Here is a 20,738-nt window from a genome sequence, read left to right as displayed (position 1 = left end):
CCACCATAATACCATTCTCCTTTCCAACCACTTTTATATTTACCAAATACTGAACTGAACTTTCATGCTCAGGTACCTGCATTTCTTCAGAAGTATAAAGATTTATATATTGCTACACCTCCCCCCTGTTGCTTTTCACCCATTGGTTGTCCTTGGCATAGGGTGTGGCTATTTTGGTCCTAAGAGAGAGCAGGTGGGGATACACCTTGAGGTTGTGGCCCCTTGAGCGGTGAGCCAGGGTCACTCAGGTCTAGACTCGTTTCTGGGTGATGACAAGGCCAGGCCTGGGAAAGAGGGGGCATAGAGGAAGTGGCAGGAGGATCCAGGCTGTGCTTACTGCTGTCAGTAACAGTCCTTTTGCCTGTGGGATGCCCAGTGACTGAAACTATCCCTTCAAATGGCTGTCTCCATGTAGGAATTAAATGTCAATCTGGAGCATATTCAGAGGTTTCCTCACTGATGCAGGGGTGACCCAACCATGTGAGTCATCTATGCAGCCTTTGAGGGTTGTGCCTCAAATGTAAAAGGGCATCTGAAATCGGTAGCCGTAGCTTGGACTTGTTGAGGAGGCACACATGGCTGTGTGCCTCACGGATGCCTGGCCCGCGAGGTCCCCTCCATTCCGGGGTGCGTGATCAAGAGCCAGGTCTCCCTGTATGCTGCTCTTGACAGAAGATGAAGACGGCTGTGCAGGGCAAGCAGTCATGTGGCAAACTGGGCTCTTGATCACAGGGTTGACAAAACCTTATTCGGGCTAGTGCTGCTGGCTGTGAGTCACAAGGCTGTGAGTGCTCAAAAGGCTTTTCATTTTGCAGAACTACTTCTGGGCCAGCCCTTGGCTAATGTCATCCTACCCTAGAATCATCTTTAACCACTCCTGCGGTTAAATAAAAGGGTAAGGCCACCTGGGGAGGAGTTAGGGCGGACACTGTCCAGGATAAAAACTCAGAGGGCCCAATCAGGAGCCACAAAGTGACTGATTGGGCCCTCCGAGTGTCCATCCAGGGCCAAGCAGCCAATGGGGAGGCGCACTATTGGCCCCTCACCAGGACAGACCAAAATTCCATTCACCCAGCCCAGTCTGGCTGCCAGTCTGCTCCTGACCACCGCAGGGAGAGGAGGTCAGCAGGGCTGCCAAGGGGGATGTGCCAGCCCCACAGGCTGCGCAAGCCCTTTTCGGCCCAAGGCTGTCCTAACTGGCAAGTCCAACTGCAAATGGCCTCACAACCCTGACAGAGCTGGCAGGAGGCTGCAGAGTGCGCTCCCTCCTCCTCCCTCCCTTCAGGCTTGCTGCGAAGGAACCTCTGACAGGCCCTGACTGAGGGGAGGGAGGCCTTTCCAAGAGCAACACAGGGGAGCCTGAGGGCCTTCCTTTTGAGGGGGGGGACTTTCCCCTTCTGCCAAACAGTTGCCTGACAGGGAGGCCACAGAAAAGCCCCTTCTCTCTTAAAATACTGCTCTGGCCGGGGGTTAGACACAGCCAAGCCATGTGTCTTTCTTCTTTGCAACTCTCTGCAGGTTTGAGGAAACTGCAGAGCGTTATTCTGCAGAGGAAACTGGCTCCTGTTTCATCTGCACAACAACCCTGTGCAGTAGGCCTCAACATTCAACCCCATGCCCTTACAGACTGGACAACTCCTCCCCTTCCTCTTCCCACTGCCAAGCTCTAGCGCCCGTTGTATTCTTGGAGACAACGGGCTTTGCCCCTAGTAGAATCATAGAGTTGGAAGGGGCCATACAAGCCATCTTGTCCAACTCCCTGCTCAACGCAGGATCAGCCCTATCCTATGATAAATAAATTGCATTACTTTTCAGTGAGACTTCATTCATTCATTCATTCATTCATTCATTCATTCATTCATTCATTCATTCATTCATTCATTCATTCATTCATTTATTGTATTTATATACCACCCTCCCCAAAGGCTCAGGGCAGTTTACAGGGAACAAGAAAAGATACAGATAACATATGGTACCAGGTGATAACAGTAATAACAGTAGTCATATGATCCATCTGCAGGCGAAGCTCCTATACAGTCGGAGCATGGGAAGACCGGAATGGGCAGATTTGGTTGCCGGGGTGGGCATTTCTAACAGCTGTCTCATTTGCCTTCCAGTGAAGAAGTATGTAAACGAGGTTTCACCGTTATTGTAGATATGCGTGGATCTAAATGGGACTCTATTAAGCCACTGTTGAAGATCTTGCAAGAATCCTTTCCCTGTTGCATTCATGTTGCACTGATAATCAAGCCTGACAACTTTTGGCAGAAACAGCGGACTAACTTTGGAAGCTCCAAATTCGAATTTGAGGTATTTGTTGCCATGAAGATGGATTCTCCTTCCCCCCAGGGGTCAGCTCAGAAGTCTGCCTTTGATCGCTGCTTGCAGGAATTGTGGTATTACTAACACTGACCAGAAAATGTAACATACACAGTCAACTGGAGTGAGTTTATAACAAGGATTCATTTCTGTGTTACACTTTTGCCCGTGGTGGGCACTTCCGCGGGATATGCTGCAGATGGACCCGAGGCAGTGTGTAAAACCTGAATGCCTAAAGGGGGGGGGGACTCTTTTTTCTTTTCTTTGTGTTATTTTTCGTTCTCTCCCATTTCTCATTCATGCATAGGAACCAACTTGTCTTTGAGAGTCAGGAAAGGCACTCTGGCCATTCCACGGCATCATCAAGAGTGCAGGGCACAGCTGCCCTCACGGTGGCCCAGTTTTCTTTCCCTGGAGAGGCCTGCCCCGGTCCAACAGCACAAAGTTGCAGGATCAAAGTATTTTAAATTAAATTGGCTTTTCCTGTTATGAGGCACATGATTTCTTTAAGCAATTCCCAGCTGTCTGGAGGTTTAATTATTGATCTTAAATTTGCAGTCTTGTAAGATCTGATAGCTTTCTGGCTGCTGTGGATTTTCCCACTTTAGCGGGGGGGGGGGGGTTCTTCAGTGTTACATTGTATTTTAAAACAGTGTTCAAGTTGAGGAATGTGCCTTTATCACCAACAAGGTCAGCCCTTTAGAACCAGTAAGGATGTGAATTGTTCTGAAATTCTCTGAGTTAAGTTCTTAAGAGGAGCCACATTGGCCAAGCCCAGGGGCCATCAGGAAGTCCCCCAGCAGGGACACAGCTCCAGAAGCCCCTCCCCACTCCCCCCACCCATGTCCCAAGAATACTCAGCATCTCTGCCTCAGCTCTGCTTCCATATTAGCCATAGGAACAAATGAGAGCAAAGGGCTGGATTTCAGGACAGTGGCTGCTTCTAGGGAAGCATGGCTCTCATAAGGAGTGTTGATTATGCTGCACTTTGTGATCCTGTACTGATCAGGCTAGTGTGTTTATGTTTTGCCCCTGTTCCAGGGAGTTCTGGGGAGCAGACATGTAATGTGAGGTGAGGTGAGTCCATCTGAGTAGCCAGGGTTGGCCAGCAAGGATCAGGGCTGTAGGGGATTTTGAACGCCAGACTTCCATACCCTAGTCCCGTACCAGGGACTGTTACACTACGCTGACCATAACCTGGGTGGGTCCAGAGTCCCTGGGTGGGTCCCTACATCCAGTGGACTTCCCCTCCCTTTTATGTTCCACTGGCCATCCATACACTGCTCTCTCCTTGGGACTGGTAAGCTACATGCATGTGTTGAATGCATCTGGATCTCTGGATTAAGACACAAGTAATTTGAGTCTGAAATTTTCAGTCAGAAATACATTCACATGGGTAGCCTGAAGAGGCAGACCAGAGTTTGACTCCATGGGCGTCTTTAAGACCAACAGAGTTTTATCCTGGGTGACAGAGTGCGCATGAAAGGTTATACCCAGAATAAAATGTTGCTGCTCTTCAGGGTTCCCCTGGACTCCCAACTTTGCTCTATGGCTTCAGACCGACATGGCCTGACCCTCCTGTATCATTATGTCTTGTGGCATTTGTAACAGAAATTTACAGAGAAAAGAACTGACTGTTTAAGAAAAAGAAGAAAAATGTAGTAAGTACAATCCGTTCTTACCAGCTCTTTACCCTCACAGCTGCCATCATGAGACCTTATACCCAGAATATAAGTGGGTTGGTCTTAAAGGTGCCATTAGACTCAAAAGTAGTTTTTGCTCACACAATGCATTCCTATGTACAGTTACAGACGAGAGTAACTCTGCATAGGATTGCACTGCAACAGGTTTGTCTGCCATTGAAGCAGACACAAGTAGGAAAGATGGCTAAGGTGCAGAGGGCTACAGAGGCCTGAGTTTAAACACCTTCTACTAAATTGAGTCGGCCTAACCTCTTTGGCTGGGGTGTTGAATGGATCTCGTAGGTGAAGAGCACATCTGCAGAAAAAGTAGTCCAGAAATAATCAACATTAGCAGGTTGTATTTTAATTAACACCTAAACTACTTTGCAGTGCTTATCTAGAATCCTGCATCCAAACTTTTATCATCTTGGTTACTTTTCAGACAAACATGGTGTCTCTGGAAGGTCTTACCAAAGTTGTCGATCCTTCTCAGTTAACTCCGGAATTCGATGGCTGCTTGGAATACAACCATGAGGAATGGATAGAAATCAGAGTTGCCTTTGAGGATTACATCAGCAATGCCACTCACATGCTGTCCCGGCTGGAGGAACTGCAGGACATACTGGCCAAAAAGGACTTGCCTCAGGACTTGGAGGCAGCTCGGAGCATGATTGAGGAACATTCGCAGTTGAAGAAGAAGGTTATCAAAGCCCCCATTGAGGACCTGGACTTGGAAGGACAGAAGCTGCTGCAGAGGATACAGAGCAGTGATACTTTCCCCAAAAAGAACTCGGGGTCAGGGAATGCAGATCTGCAGAACCTCTTGCCGAAAGTGTCGACAATGTTGGACAGGCTGCACTCAACACGGCAGCATCTGCATCAGATGTGGCACATGCGCAAGTTGAAACTGGACCAATGCTTTCAACTCAGACTTTTTGAACAAGACGCGGAAAAGGTAAATTTGGGAAATGCAACCATCTCTGTGTTGGGGGATAATTACAGAGAATAACAATCAGGTTGTTCAGTTCAGTTCAGGTACATGGATTCCCGAGAGGGAGGTTCAGAGGCCTAGTGAGTGTGCTTGGCTCCCGTCACCTCAACAAAATGCCTGGTGGAGGAACTCACTTTTGCAGGCCCTGGCGGAACTGTTTTGGGCTCAAGGTGGATCGCATGAAACGTAGAGCAGTGGTTCCCAACCTGTGGGTCAGGACCCCTTTGGGGGCTGCCTAAAACCATCGGAAAACACATATTTCCAATGGTCTTAGGAACTGAGACAGCTCCTCTAGCCATCTCCAAGTGGGTGCACCCACAGGCAGACTCTCACAGACTGTTGGAAAATGTAGCAATGTAGTTTACTGTTGCTATATTAAGATGGTTACCCATGCTACACCAGGCTTATAGACAAAATTTCATTTATTTGGAACAAGAAATATTTCACAATATATTGTTTTTGTGATTATTATGCTTTAATTATGTTCAATTTGTAACAGTGAAAATACATCCTGCATATCTGATATTTACATTATGATGCATAACTGCAAAATTACAGTTATGAAGTAGCAACGAAAATAATGTTATGGTTGGGGGTCAGCACAACATGAAGAAGAAGAAGAAGAGTTGGTTCTTATATGCCGCTTTTCCCTACCCGAAGGAGGCTCAAAGCGGCTTACAGTCGCCTTCCCATTCCTCTCCCCACAACAGACACCCTGTGGGGTGGGTGAGGCTGAGAGAGACCTGATATCACTGCCCGGTCAGAACAGTTTTATCAGTGTCGTGGTGAGCCCAAGGTCACCCAGCTGGTTGCATGTGGGGGAGCGCAGAATCGAACCCGGCATGCCAGATTACAAGTCCGCACTCCTAACCACTACACCAAACTGGCTCTCATGAGGGTCTCATGGCATTAGGAAAGTGGAGAACCACTGATGTAGAGGAACAGGAACAATACAGTGAACTCAGTGACTATATCAGATTGAGTGGAAGCACTCTTCCTCAGACTATGAACTCCCTTCATGAGAGTGTGAATATATAGCAAAAATTAATTCTGTTAAATCAGTAAACTGTGTCAGACATCCAAATACAGCCCTATGATAATTCTTTGACAAAACAGCCAATCAGTCCCGCTGAATTCAGTTGTAGTTCACAAAAACATAGGAGAAATATGTTTCATAGGAGAAATAGAATTGTCTATGTCTGTGATCAAAGACTCCCACCTCGCCCTTTTCTGCTGGCCCCCTCTGTCTCCCTACAAGTGTGAAACATCCCTGCAAGGGAATCTCCTCCCAAGACCAGGGAGTTAAACTCAAAATTCCATTCCATTGCCATCACCTTACAGTCACATTGTCCAAAATAAAATAAATTGTGAGGAATATGGATACACAAATTAAACAAGGTTAGCATGAATAGTGAGATAAAAAAGCTAGATCCTTGTTGAGTCCAGGGAATGTCATAGTTTTGAGTGTTGTAATAATGTGCATTTCTCTAGCCTGTTCTTGAAGTTCCTTTGCAATAAAACAGCTACTTTCAGGTCCCTTATTGAATGTCCTGGAAGTGTTCAGGTTTTTCAATTTTGTGGGTTTTGATGTCAGACTTGTATCCATTGATCCTTTGGCGGAGGGTTTGACCTGTTTGCCCTATGTAGAGAGCAGAGGGGCATTGTTGGCCTTTGATGGCATATACAGTGTTGGAAGATGAGCAAGTAAATAAGCCTTTGATGGTGTGGGTGATGCTGTTGGGTCCACTAATTGTGCCACTGGAGTGTATGTGGCAGCAAAGTTGGCAGCTGGGTTTGTTGCAAGCTCTAGCCCCAGTGTCCATGTTCCCATTAATGCTGCATTGTTGTGGGTGAGGAGTTGTTTGAGATTGGGGGGCTGTCTGTGTGAAAGAAAAGGTTTACTTCCCCCAGCGCTTGGGTAAGAGAACGGTCATCCATTGTTTATTTTTACAGTAGTGTCCAGAAAATGTATTTCTTGTGTAGATTGGTTCATTGTCATGTTGATAGTGGGGTGAAAGTCATTGTATGCCTGGTCTCAGGGAGGCAGGGGTTAATTAAAACATCCTCCTTCCGCTTCCTGTCCTGCGTGTTGTGTCTTGTTCCCCAGTTTTTGCCCTGCCTCAGAAAGGGAGAGCAGCATTGCTTGAGCTTTTTCTATTCTTTAGACCTCAACTTCTCTCTGTGCCTTTCCCCTCCTTACCTGAATCCAACCTTTTCTTCCATTTGGGGCATTTAGAAGGCTGGGGAGTGAGGGAAAGGAAAAGGTGCAATTCAAATTGCAGTGGCCATTTTGAATTGGTTAAGCAGCAATCTGACCAAATGACCTTTAATAAAGGTGCAGAAGACTTCCTGGATGAACCTGAGGCGCCCCTGGAGAGGCAGCGGGCTTGGCGAGCGCTGTCCTTCCCCCCCACCCCAATAGCCCCAATTGAGAAGAAATTCTGTATAGCTTTAACTGAGCAGACCTCATCGGCCCCTGGCTAAGCCAGCTCAGCTTCGTCCTGGGCTCCTGAGAAAAGGCTTGCCTGACACGGTGGCCATAAAAGGACCACAGCAGGCCAGGAAGGAGACAAGGCTCCTGAACAGCAGCAACCAAGACTGCTGAGGCCCCCAGGGGTTGTGTCTTGACCCGGAGTTCTTTGGGGTGAAAGTATCATTTATTAATGATCTAGATGAAGGGGTGGAGGGACTACTCATCACGTTTGCAGATGACACCAAATTGGGAGGACTAGCAAATATTCCAGAACAGCGGTCCCCCACATTTTTATCGCCAGGGACCGGTCTATGCTTGACAATTTTACTGAGGCCCGGGAGGGGGGTTGTCTTTTGCCGAGGGACGGCACTGCCGCCGCCTGAGCCCCTGCTCCACTTGCTTTCCCACCGGCTCCCCTGACTTCCTGCCGCCCACTGGGGGGCGCTGCCACCAGCAGCTGCACAGTGCCACGCCAAGGGGGAGCCCCAGCCATGGCGGCCGCTGGAGAGCACCAAAGGTGAGCTGGTGGCACTGTGACAGGGCAGCCCCCGAGGCAGCAGCTGGGGAAAAGGACAAGGAGGAGCCACAGCCCGATAATGACTGATCCACAGACCGTTACTGGTCCCTGGACCGGGGGTTGGGGACCACTGCTCCAGAAGATGGGCAAATGAGAACAAGATGCAATTTAATAAGAATGAGTGTAAAGTTCTGCATCTGGGTCAGAAAACTGAAAAGCATGCCTACTGGCTGGGAGATACGCTTCTAGGTAACACTGTGTATGAACGAGACCTTGGGGTACTTGTGGATTGTAAACTAAACATAAGCAGGCAGTGTGAGGCAGCGGTAAAAAAAGCGAATGCCATTTTGGGCTGTATCAACAGGGGGGCATCACATCAAAATCACAAGATGTCATAGTCCCATTGTATACGGCACTGGTCAGACCACACCTGGAGTACTGTGTGCAGTTCTGGAGGCCTCACTTCAAGAAGGACGTGGATAAAATTGAAAGGGTACAGAGGACAGTGACGAAGATGATCTGGGGCCAAGGGACAAAGCCCTATGAAGATAGGTTGAGGGACTTGTGGATGAAAAGGAGGATGAGAGGGGACATGATAGCCCTCTTTAAGTATTTGAAAGGTTGTCACTTGAAGGAGGGCAGGATGCTGTTTCTGTTGGCTGCAGAGGAGAGGACATGCAGTAATGGGCTTAAACTAAAAGTAGAACGATATAGGCTAGATATCAAGAAAAAACGTTTCACAGTCAGAGTAGTTCAGCAGTAGAATAGGCTGCCTAAGGAGGTGGTGAGCTCTCCCTCACTGGCAGTCTTCAAGCAAAGGTTGGATACACACTTTTCTTGGATGTTTTAGGATGCTTAGGGCTGATCCTGCGTTGAGAAGGGGGTTGGACTAGATGGCCTGTATGGCCCCTTCCAACTCTATGATTCTGTGATTCTATGCCCGGGATGGCACCTGGTGTGTGTTGGGGGGGGAGGGGGAGGATTCCTCCCTGGGAACTGGGGAAATTTTGGGCGGGAGAAATATATTGATAACTGCTTGCTTTCCCTATATCTTGGCTTCAGATGTTAGAGTGATCAGAACTACTTCCAATTAAAGCTTTCTATTAACCCAGAAGCCTTTTTATGAGTCTGGCTAGATATCAGGAAAAAATCTTTCACAGAGTAGTTCAGCAGTGGAATAGGCTGCCTAAGGAGGTGGTGAGCTCTCCCTCACTGGCAGTCTTCAAGCAAAGGTTGGATACACACTTTTCTTGGATGCTTTAGGATGCTTAGGGCTGATCCTGCGTTGAGAAGGGGGTTGGACTAGATGGCCTGTATGGCCCCTTCCAACTCTATGATTCTGTGATTCTATGCCCGGGATGGCACCTGGTGTGTGTTGGGGGGGGAGGGGGAGGATTCCTCCCTGGGAACTGGGGAAATTTTGGGCGGGAGAAATATATTGATAACTGCTTGCTTTCCCTATATCTTGGCTTCAGATGTTAGAGTGATCAGAACTACTTCCAATTAAAGCTTTCTATTAACCCAGAAGCCTTTTTATGAGTCTGGCTAGATATCAGGAAAAAATCTTTCACAGAGTAGTTCAGCAGTGGAATAGGCTGCCTAAGGAGGTGGTGAGCTCTCCCTCACTGGCAGTCTTCAAGCAACGGTTGGATACATACTTTTCTTGGATGCTTTAGGACAGTGGTCCCCAACCTTTTTATCACCGGGGACCACTCAACGCTTGACAATTGTACTGAGGCCCGGTGTGGGTATTTTACTCCTCTTCTCTCAACCACTGCCCTAACGCTCTCTGATCACTATGGTAATGTTTAAACATCCCTTCAAAATAAGATACAGACACGCCACAACAATGAGCATAAGGAACATTTTATTTTCATGGAAATTTTAACTCATGTCAATGACAAATCAATGGGAACCCTGAGCTTGTTTCTCTGCAACGAGATAGTCCCATTTGGGACTGATGGGAGACAATGACACCCGAAGTGTGTTGTCAAGGTCGGAGGGGGGGAGGTGTCCGTTGCGGCACACCTCCAATTAGTCGACGAACCACATGTGGTCCGCAACACACAGGTTGGGGATCGCTATTTTAGGATGCTTTGGGCTGATCCTGCGTTGAGCAGGGGGTTGGACTAGATGACCTGTGTGGCCCCTTCCAACTCTATGATTGTGTGCTTGTGTGATTCTGATGGTTCCCTACAAGGGTTCACGTGAGTCAGGAAGAGAAAACCCCTAGTGACAAAACGTGATTTTTTTTTGTAAGATTATGAGGGAAGCAATAGTGACCTTTTTTCAGAATGAAGGTCCCATTTCTGAAGTGGGAGGTTTCCCTTGCCACTCCTCAAGTTCTTATAAACAGGGGTATAATGAAAGCTGTGATCCTGAGCGTCCCTATAATTGGCCCACAAAAGGAGCCAGAAAGACGGGATTCTGTGCACTCTGACTCCTCCAATAGTGAGCAAAAACGTAGAGTTTCTCTGATGAAGGAATCACTGACTGACGATGTCTCAGTACTAGTAAAGAATCTGGCAGGTTCATTAAACAAGATGATGCTGGCCAGAGCTATGGCTGCAGTTCATCTAAAACAATCTGAAGAGCCCAAGCCACAGGGACGGTTAACCCAAACCAGCCCGGGTGCAGTGGGGGCTGAGGAATTTTTCTCCACCACAGGTGCTGCTTCTAAGCTATACCCCTTCTCTCTCTTTTTTGAGAACAAAAGAGCAGAGTGCAGAAAGCCTTTGATTAACAGTTTCCTTCATTTATTAAAAAGCTGTACGATGTTTATGAATACGGCAAAGTCCTTCAGGTTTCTTCTGTTGATGCTTCTGTGGCAGCCATCCACACTCCTGGTGTAGTATCTGTGGATGGAGGGAAAAACATTAGAGATCCAGTAGATAGAAAAACATTGATGGCTCTTCGCAGAGCGCATGAAGTGATGACTATGATGGTAAGAGCAGTTAAAGGCAGAGACTCACAACAAGGCTTCTGGTTTAATATAAAGCTTTAATTGGAAGTAGTTCTGATCTCCTAGTCTTCTAACATCTGAAGTCAATACTGTTCGATATAGGGAAAGCAATACATTTCTCCTGCCCAAAATGTCCCCAGTTCCCAGGGAGAAATACTCCCCCCCCACCAGGTGCCATCCCGGGCTTCCTGCCAGACTGTCCCTGGCTCCAGTGGCCTTGGTTGAATTGGCACCTCTCTTTGTAGATAAGATGTTCACAGGGGCATTTGTAACAAAGTGTCACAGCAGGGGAGAATGCAGTGTGAAAAAGCTCAGGGCCATCAAAGGGGAGCAGAGGTTCAAAGAGTTGCTACAGAGTCATAAAGCAAAAGAGGGCACACACACACAAAGATGGAGTCTCCAGTCAATCTGAACCAACCATGGCAGAGAGCAGAGGGCTGATTCTGACATTTCGCCCTTCCAAGAGCCCCTCCCTCACCCACTAACCCCTGTCGATTGGCGGGGGCAGTGCAGGAATTCACGGTAGAATTCTTTAGTAGTTTGGGAGCCCTGCCTCCACCAAGTCCCGATGATCCGTGGGGAATTCCTTTCAGTCTACCAGATACTGCAATTTCCCTTTATGCCAATGAGAGTCCAGAATCTTGTTCGTAGTGCGTGTCCTTGTCTACAAAAACAGGGATGGGGGCAGCAGGAGCAGGATGCCAGTCAACCGGAGGCGGGGCTTTCTTCAGCAAGCTACAATGAAAAACAGGATGAACATGTCTATAAGTCTTAGGGAGAGTTAACTCAACAGTCACAGAGTTAATCAGTCTTTTCACAGGAAAAGGACCCACGAACTTAGGGCCCAGCTTGCGGGAGGTCTGCTGGCTACGTAGGTTCTTTGTTGACAATTACGCCAGGTCCCCTACTGCCCACGATGGAGCTGCCACATGCTTCTTGTCAGCTTGTGCTTTGTACGTTTGCTTGGCCTCCTCCAGGCACTTCACAATATGCGGCCAGGCGACCGAAGTCCCACTAGCCCATTTTTGTATGTCCGGGGAGCCTGATGAGGTGAGCTCCCAAGTGGGTACTGACATCAGGTCAGTCCTAGACCACCTTAAATGGAGACACCCCGGTGGATGCGTGTACTCTGTTATGGTAAGCAAATTCCGCTAGTGGCAATAGAGCAACCCAGTCTGACTATTGGTGATTGATAAAACACCTCAGATATTGCTCAAGGATATGATTCACATGTTCAGTCTGGCCATTTGTTTCCGGGTGGTAGCCTGAAGTAAGGGTCTGTTCTACCCCCAGCAACTTCAGGAGCTCCCGCCAGAAGTTGGCAACGAACTGTGAGCCTCTATCTGTTAGGATCCTCTTTGGGATCCCATGCAGTTTGTACACATGTTCCACAAACAGGGGGATCCCATGCAGTTTGTACACGTGTTCCACAAACAGGGATGCCAGCTTGGGGGCGGAGGGCAGCCCCGCACAAGGGATGAAGTGGGCTTGCTTCGAGAATGCATCTACCACCACCCAGATTACAGTTTTCCCATGGCTGGGCGGGAGGTCCGTAATAAAATCCATGGTGATCTCCCTCCAAGGCGTGGGCAGCGGTTGCAAAAGTACCTTACGCTTTCCCCCCACGGGCTTAGATGTCAGGCACATGGGACACCCCTGCACATTCAGTTCCACATCCTTGCGCAAGGTTGGCCACCAATAGTGCCGTCGCACGAGGTGTAAATTTTTCACAAACCCAAAGTGCCCTGCCACTTTGGAATCGTGGCACAGTTTCAGAATGTCCTTTTGCGCCGCCGTGGGCACAAACAACCTGTCCCCCTTGAAGAACAGCCCCTCCTTCTCCAGGACGTCTGGCCAGAGGCGGTCAAAATCCAGATCCTTAGTGACGTCCCTTTCAACCCACCCCCCAGGAACAGACTGCCTTCCCGCGGCCTGGCTTCGCGTCTCTACAGCCAACCCCAGCTGGGAGGGGGTGAACACTGTGCCCACCTATCTGTCGCGTTTACAGTCATATTGGGGGAGGCGTGAGAGCGCCTCGGCCCAAAAATTCATTTTGCCCGGAAGATGCTTGAGGGTGAAGTTGAAGCGTGAAAAGAACTCTGGCCGTCACATTTGTTTTGCGGACAGCGAGCAGGGCTGCTTCAGGGCTTGTAAGTTTTTGTGATCAGTCCACACGTCAAAGGGGTGGGATGACCCCTCCAGCCAATGCTGCCAAGTGAACTGGGCGAGATTGACAGCGGCTGCCTCTTTTCCCCATATTGCCCAGTTTTTTTAGGGCCTGAAAACTTCTTGGAAATGTACCCCCCCTTCCTGGAGGATCATGGCCCCCATGCGTCCGAGGAATCTACTTGCACCGTCTTGCTAGGGTCTGCGTGGGCCAGCACCGATTCAGTGGTGAACAGTGCTTTTAGGCACTCAAAAGCCACCTGGCATTTTTCTGACCAAGCCAGTGGGGTGCTTGGCTTAGTCGCTTGTTCCCCCCCCCCCTTTGGTTTTCAACAAGTCCGTTATGGGCAGCATCACTTTTGTGAAGTTGGGGATGAATGACCAGGAAAAACTGGCGAACCCCAAGAAACGTTGCAAATGTTTGCGCGTGCGGGGTGGCTCCCAAGCGAGTAAGTCCCAAGCGACTTCCCTGGGTCCATTTCGATGCCCACATGGGACACTCAGTACCCTAGAAAGTCTACACAGTCCTTGTGGAACTCGCATTTAGACAGTTTTGGATAAAGGTGGTTTGCCCGCAACCTGCGCAACAGCTCTCACACAAATTGCGTGTGTTCAGAAGGGTTCTCTGAGTACAGCAAAATATGATTGAAATAAACCAGGCCCCTCTGTACAATAAATCATGCATCACCTCGTTAATTACATTCATGAACTCGATTGGAGCGCCGGCTAACCCGAATGGCATGATAGTGTACTCAAATTGCCCATAGGGGGTGTTTAAAGCCGTCAAATATTCGTGCCCCTCCTTGATTCGCACCCGGTAGTACACCTCCAGCAAGTCCAATTTGATAAAAATCTGTGCCTTCCCCAGATGGCTAAGCAAGTCTTTGATTAGGGGCAAGGGGTAGGCATTCAATGTGGAGATGGTGTTCAAACCCTGGTAATCCGTACACAGCCTAAGGGTGCCATCTTTTTTTTTTTTACAAATAGTACTGGTGCGGCCATGGGGGAAATGGCAGGACGAATAAAGCCCCTGGCCAAGTTTTTGTCTAGGAAGGCATGCAGCTCTTGCATTTCACACGGGCTCATTGAGTACAGCTTGGCGCGAGGGAGAGCATCCCCGGGTTTTAGCTCTATTGCAAAGTAAGTTTTGCGGTGAGGGGGGAGCTGGTCACACTCTTTCTCTGTGAACAAATCCTGCAAGTCCCAATACTCCTGCGGAAGCCCCTCCAGCCCAACCCCCGACAGGGCGGCAATTTCACCCCACCCTTGTATGACAGAACCTTTCGGGTCTGGACGGCGGTGGTCCCTGCAGCCTGGGTCCAGGAACCGGACCTTCCCCGTTCGCCACTAGACACTGGGGTCATGCTTGCGCAGCCAATCCAAACCCAGCACGCATGGGAAAGCCGAGCTGGGAGCCGCCACCGGCTGGATCTTTTCCCAATGGTCAGCCACGACTAAGTATAGTGGGAGCGTGCAAGTTACTGCATCCCCTCCAGGGACATATTTCCCATCCATCTGGGCAAACTGAAGCGGTTTCGCCAGCAGTTATTCCCCCACCCCCAACGTTTTGGCCAAGGGAGGGTTGATCAAAGTCTTAGTACAACCCGAGTCTAATATAATCCGCACCCCCACCTTCTTCCCTGTTTTGGGCACAATCAAAGTCACTGGGAGGAGGATTAGGGGGGGCACTCACCGAACGATTGCCCCTGCCTGGGACCTACTGGCGGGGCTTCCTCAAAATAGGCGCCTCCCTCGTCCGCCTCCCTCGTCCCCCGAGGCGCCTCCCTCGTCCGCTCCGCTGTCGGAATTACGCTCATAGCTCTCCGGTTCCATGAGGGGGGCCAGAAAGGACTTAGAATCATAGAATCATAGAATCATAGAGTTGGAAGGGGCCATACAGGCCATCTAGTCCAACCCCCTGCTCAACGCAGGATTAGCCCTAAGCATCCTAAAGCATCCAAGAAAAGTGTGTATCCAACCTTTGCTTGAAGACTGCCAGTGAGGGGGAGCTCACCACCTCCTTAGGCAGCCTATTCCACTGCTGAACTACTCTGACTGTGAAAAACTTTCCTGATATCTAGCATATATCGTTGTACATGAAGTTTAAACCCATTACTGCGTGTCCTCCCCTCTGCAGCCAGCTGAAACAGCATCCTGCCCTCCTCCAAGTGACAACCTTTCAAATACTTAAAGAGGGCTATCATGTCCCCTCTCAACCTCCTTTTCTCCAGGCTGAACATTCCCAAGTCCCTCAACCTATCTTCATAGGGCTTGGTCCCTTGGCCCCAGATTATCTTCGTCGCTCTCCTCTGTACCCTTTCAATTTTATCTACGTCCTTCTTGAAGTGAGGCCTCCAGAACTGCACACAGTACTCCAGGTGTGGTCTGACCAGTGCCGTATACAATGGGACTATGACATCTTGTGATTTTGATGTGATGCCTCTGTTGATACAGCCCAAAATGGCATTTGCCTTTTTTACCGCTGCATCACACTGCCTGCTCATGTTTAGTTTACAATCCACAAGTACCCCAAGGTCTCGTTCACACACAGTGCTACCTAGAAGCGTATCCCCCATCCAGTAGGCATGCTTTTCATTTCTCTGACCCAGATGCAGAACTTTACACTTATCTTTATGAAATTGCATCTTGTTCTCATTTGCCCATTTTTCCATTGTGTTCAGATCTCGTTGAACTCTGTCTCTATCTTCCGGAGTATTTGCCAGTCCTCCCAATTTGGTGTCATCTGCAAACTTGATTAGTCCCTCAACCCCTTAACCAGATCATTAATAAATATGTTAAAAAGTACCGGGCCGAGCACCGAGCCCTGAGGTACCCCGCTACTCACCTCTCTCCAGTCTGATGAAACACCATTGACAACAACTCTTTGAGTGCGGTTCTCTAACCAATTCCCTATCCACCTAACGATCTGAAAATCCAGATTGCAGTCCTTCAACTTATCCATCAGAACATCATGGGGAACCTTGTCAAAAGCTTTACTAAAATCCAAGTAAATGACATCAACCGAATTTCCCCGATCCAGCAAACCTGTTACTTGGTCAAAAAAGGAAACTAGGTTGGTCTGGCAGGACCTGTTGGAGACAAATCCATGCTGACTTCCTTGGATCACCAAATTGTCCTCCAGATGTTTGCAGATCGCTCCCTTTAATATCTGCTCCATTATCTTCCCCACAACAGAGGTCAGACTCACTGGTCTGTAGTTTCCTGGGTCATCCTTCCTCCCTTTTTTGAAGATCGGAATAACGTTTGCTCTTTTCCAGTCCTCCGGGACATCTCCAGTCCTTAAAGAGGTTCCGAAGATGATGGACAAGGGCTGTGCAAGTTCTCTGGAAAGTTATTTGAGTACTCTCGGGTGCATTTCATCTGGACGAGGGGATTTGAACTCATCCAGTGCAGCTAAATGCCTCTCGACAACCTCTCTATCCATGTTAACCTGCCACCCAGATACTATCCTTTGGCTACAGCCATCTCTAGATGTGCCTAAACACTTTGACCTGTGGGAAAAAACTGATGTAAAATAGGCACTAAGCCTTTCTGCTTTCTCTGCATCTTTCGTTAGAGTTTGTCCATCTGCACCCAACAGTGGGCCTATTGCCTCCTTGACTTTACGTTTGCTCCTCACATAACTGAAAAATCTTTTCTTGTTACAATGGGATTCCCTGGCCAATCTTAGCTCACTCACAGCTTTGGTCTTTCTGATGATTGATCTACAGTGCCTAGTAACCTGTAGGTACTCTTCTTTAGAGCTCTGTCCTTCCCTCCATTTCCTGAACATTTTCCTTTTCTTTCTTAGTTCCTCTTGAAGTTCTCTATTCATCCAAATAGGCTTCTTAGAGCTCCTGCAGTGTTTTCGTATTTCTGGAATAGTCATTGATTGAGCATGCAATAGCTCTTGTTTGAGTAGCGCCCACCCTTCACATGCTCCCTTCCCTTCCAGCATTCTCGTCCATGGTATGACACTCATCATGTCTCTGAGTTTATTAAAGTTTGCCCTACGAAAATCCAACATCCGCGGCTGGCTACAAGCTTCCTTGGCTCCCCATCTCAAAAGGAATCATATGAGGACATGGTTACTTCCCCCTAGGGTCCCCACCTCCTTCACCTCATCCACCAACTCTTGCCTGTTGGTCAGTATTAAGTCCAGTATGGCTGAACCTCTTGTGGGTTCATCTACCATTTGATAAATGAAATTGTCAGCCAGGCAGGTCAGAAACTTGCATGACTGAGGACGCTTCGCAGAGTTAGTTTCCCAGCACACATCTGGGAAATTGAAGTCACCCATGATGACAAGGTCCTGCCGTTTGGATATTTTCTCAAGCTGCTCACAAAGTGCAGCATCCACATCCTCTCGTTGGTCAGGCGGTCGGTAGCAGACACCAACCACCACACTGTTTGTTTTCCCCTCGCTTATTTTCACCCAGATGCTTTCCACTGCAGATATGCTCTCCTTCACTAGAATTTCCTGACAGGTAAGCCCTTTCCTCACATAGAATCATAGAATCATAGAATCATAGAGTTGGAAGGGGCCATACAGGCCAACTAGTCCAACCCCCTGCTCAATGCAGGATTAGCCCTAAGCATCCTAAAGCATCCAAGAAAAGTGTGTATCCAACCTTTGCTTGAAGACTTCCAGTGAGGGGGAGCTCACCACCTCCTTAGGCAGCCTATTCCACTGCTGAACTACTCTGACTGGTGATACAGTGCCACTCCTCCACCTCTTCGATCTATTCTGTTTTTTCTGAACAGTTCATATCCATCCACCATTACATTCCAGTCATGAGAATCATACCATTACATTCCAGTCATGAGAATCATACCATTACATTCCAGTCATGAGAATCATTTTTTGCGGTCTTCTTTCCGGTGGCTGCTCCCTGGGTGCACGTGCTGGAGGATTTGCCGACCGCGGGCTTGCCAGTTGACTTCTCTCTGGATGAAGCCGATGGCTTCTTGTAGGGGCACTGTGCCAGGAAATGCCCTTGGCCTCCACACCGGAGGCAGAGGCCCTTCTCCCGGTACCAGTTGCGCTCCGCTGTGTCGGGTTCATTGGGCTTCGTGGTGGGACTCTTCTTTGGCGTGGAAGTTTTGGCAATTACTTTTGGCTTCTCCCCGCCTAGCTCGGCTACTACACACATCCGCTTTTCCACATCTCCCGCTAGGCACACCCAGCCAATCACGGTCTCGGGGTCGTCCAGTGCAGATATTTCTGCGCCAAGTCACGGCGCAACCCTTTTCGGAACACGCAGACGCGCTGCTATTCCACCCAGTGTGGGATGGTGGTGGCCAGCTTCCGGAATTCCCTGGTATACTGGCTCACGGTCATTGCCCCTTGCTTCAGGCCACATAAGATCGTCACGGCCATCTCCACCTCGAATGGATCCTCAAACCTCGTTGCTTTTCTCTGTACCCTTTCAGTTTTATCTACGTCCTTCTTGAAGTGAGGCCTCCAGAACTGCACATAGTACTCCAGGTATGGTCTGACCAGTGCCGTATACAATGGGACTATGACATCTTGTGATTTTGATGTGATGCCCCCCTGTTGATACAGCCCAAAATGGAATTCGCCTTTTTTACCGCTGCATCACACTGCCTGCTCATGTTTAGTTTACAATCCACAAGTACCCCAAGGTCTCGTTCACACACAGTGTTACCTAGAAGCATATCTCCCAGCCAGTAGGCATGCTTTTCAGTTTTCTGACCCAGATGCAGAACTTTACACTCATTCTTATTAAATTGCATCTTGTTCTCATTTGCCCATTTATTCATTGTGTTTGGATCTCGTTGAACTCTGTCTCTATCTTCCGGAGTATTTGCTAGTCCTCCCAATTTGGTGTCATCTGCAAACTTGATGAGTAGTCCTTCCACCCCCTCATCCAGATTAGTGGTCCCCAACCACCGGGCTGCGGCCCGGTGGCGGGCCGCGAAGGCCCTGGCAACGGGCCGTGGCTCCCTCTCCCCACCCCCTCGCTGTAAAAAACCTCTTACTATGGGAGGGGGGAGAGGGAAGCAGGGCCGCGCACTGCGCATGCGCGGCTGGGCCACGCATGCGTGTATGCACCATGCGCGGCCAAAATCGCGGTCTTCTTTCCGGTGGCTGCTCCCTGGGTGCACGTGCTGGAGGATTTGCCGACCGCGGGCTTGCCAGTTGACTTCTCTCTGGATGAAGCCGATGGCTTCTTGTAGGGGCACTGTGCCAGGAAATGCCCTTGGCCTCCACACCGGAGGCAGAGGCCCTTCTCCCGGTACCAGTTGCGCTCCGCTGTGTCGGGTTCATTGGGCTTCGTGGTGGGACTCTTCTTTGGCGTGGAAGTTTTGGCAATTACTTTTGGCTTCTCCCCGCCTAGCTCGGCTACTACACACATCCGCTTTTCCACATCTCCCGCTAGGCACACCCAGCCAATCACGGTCTCGGGGTCGTCCAGTGCAGATATTTCTGCGCCAAGTCACGGCGCAACCCTTTTCGGAACACGCAGACGCGCTGCTATTCCACCCAGTGTGGGATGGTGGTGGCCAGCTTCCGGAATTCCCTGGTATACTGGCTCACGGTCATTGCCCCTTGCTTCAGGCCACATAAGATCGTCACGGCCATCTCCACCTCGAATGGATCCTCAAACCTCGTTGCTTTTCTCTGTACCCTTTCAGTTTTATCTACGTCCTTCTTGAAGTGAGGCCTCCAGAACTGCACATAGTACTCCAGGTATGGTCTGACCAGTGCCGTATACAATGGGACTATGACATCTTGTGATTTTGATGTGATGCCCCCCTGTTGATACAGCCCAAAATGGAATTCGCCTTTTTTACCGCTGCATCACACTGCCTGCTCATGTTTAGTTTACAATCCACAAGTACCCCAAGGTCTCGTTCACACACAGTGTTACCTAGAAGCATATCTCCCAGCCAGTAGGCATGCTTTTCAGTTTTCTGACCCAGATGCAGAACTTTACACTCATTCTTATTAAATTGCATCTTGTTCTCATTTGCCCATTTATTCATTGTGTTTGGATCTCGTTGAACTCTGTCTCTATCTTCCGGAGTATTTGCTAGTCCTCCCAATTTGGTGTCATCTGCAAACTTGATGAGTAGTCCTTCCACCCCCTCATCCAGATTAGTGGTCCCCAACCACCGGGCTGCGGCCCGGTGGCGGGCCGCGAAGGCCCTGGCAACGGGCCGTGGCTCCCTCTCCCCACCCCCTCGCTGTAAAAAACCTCTTACTATGGGAGGGGGGAGAGGGAAGCAGGGCCGCGCACTGCGCATGCGCGGCTGGGCCACGCATGCGTGTATGCACCATGCGCGGCCAAAATCGCTTATGCACGGCACTTTCGCGCATGTGTGCATGCGCGATTGTGCCATGCATGTTCGATCTCGGTCGCGCATGGGGCACATGCCATGCGCGTGCGCGGCATCGCGGCTGGGTAATAGCCCTCCCTGATGCCGCCGGTCCCCAGCCTCAAAAAGGTTGGGGACCACTAATCTAGATCATTAATAAATATGTTTTAAAGTATCAGACCGAGCACCGAGCCCTGAGGTACCCCGCTACTCACCTCCCTCCAGTCTGATGAAACACCATTGACAACAACTCTTTGAGTCCGGTTCTCTAACCAATTACCTAT

General features: G+C 49.2%; 1 protein-coding gene across 7 annotated transcripts in view; it reads left to right on the top strand.

The window, feature by feature from the left end:
* Positions 1–20,738, top strand: part of TRIO (trio Rho guanine nucleotide exchange factor) — a 309,088-nt gene that overhangs the window by 61,644 nt on the left and 226,706 nt on the right. For all 7 annotated transcript variants that reach the window (XM_077353339.1, XM_077353341.1, XM_077353340.1 and 4 more), the window contains exons 4-5: positions 2,118–2,310; positions 4,444–4,956. In XM_077353339.1, coding sequence (XP_077209454.1) covers positions 2,118–2,310; positions 4,444–4,956 — 706 coding nt within the window. The remainder of the gene's footprint in view (positions 1–2,117; positions 2,311–4,443; positions 4,957–20,738) is intronic.

Source organism: Paroedura picta, chromosome 9 (assembly GCF_049243985.1).
Source record: "Paroedura picta isolate Pp20150507F chromosome 9, Ppicta_v3.0, whole genome shotgun sequence".
Taxonomy (NCBI): Eukaryota; Metazoa; Chordata; class Lepidosauria; order Squamata; family Gekkonidae; genus Paroedura; species Paroedura picta.
Note: the sequence above shows the minus strand (reverse complement) of the source record. Positions and strands in the feature narration are given on the sequence as shown.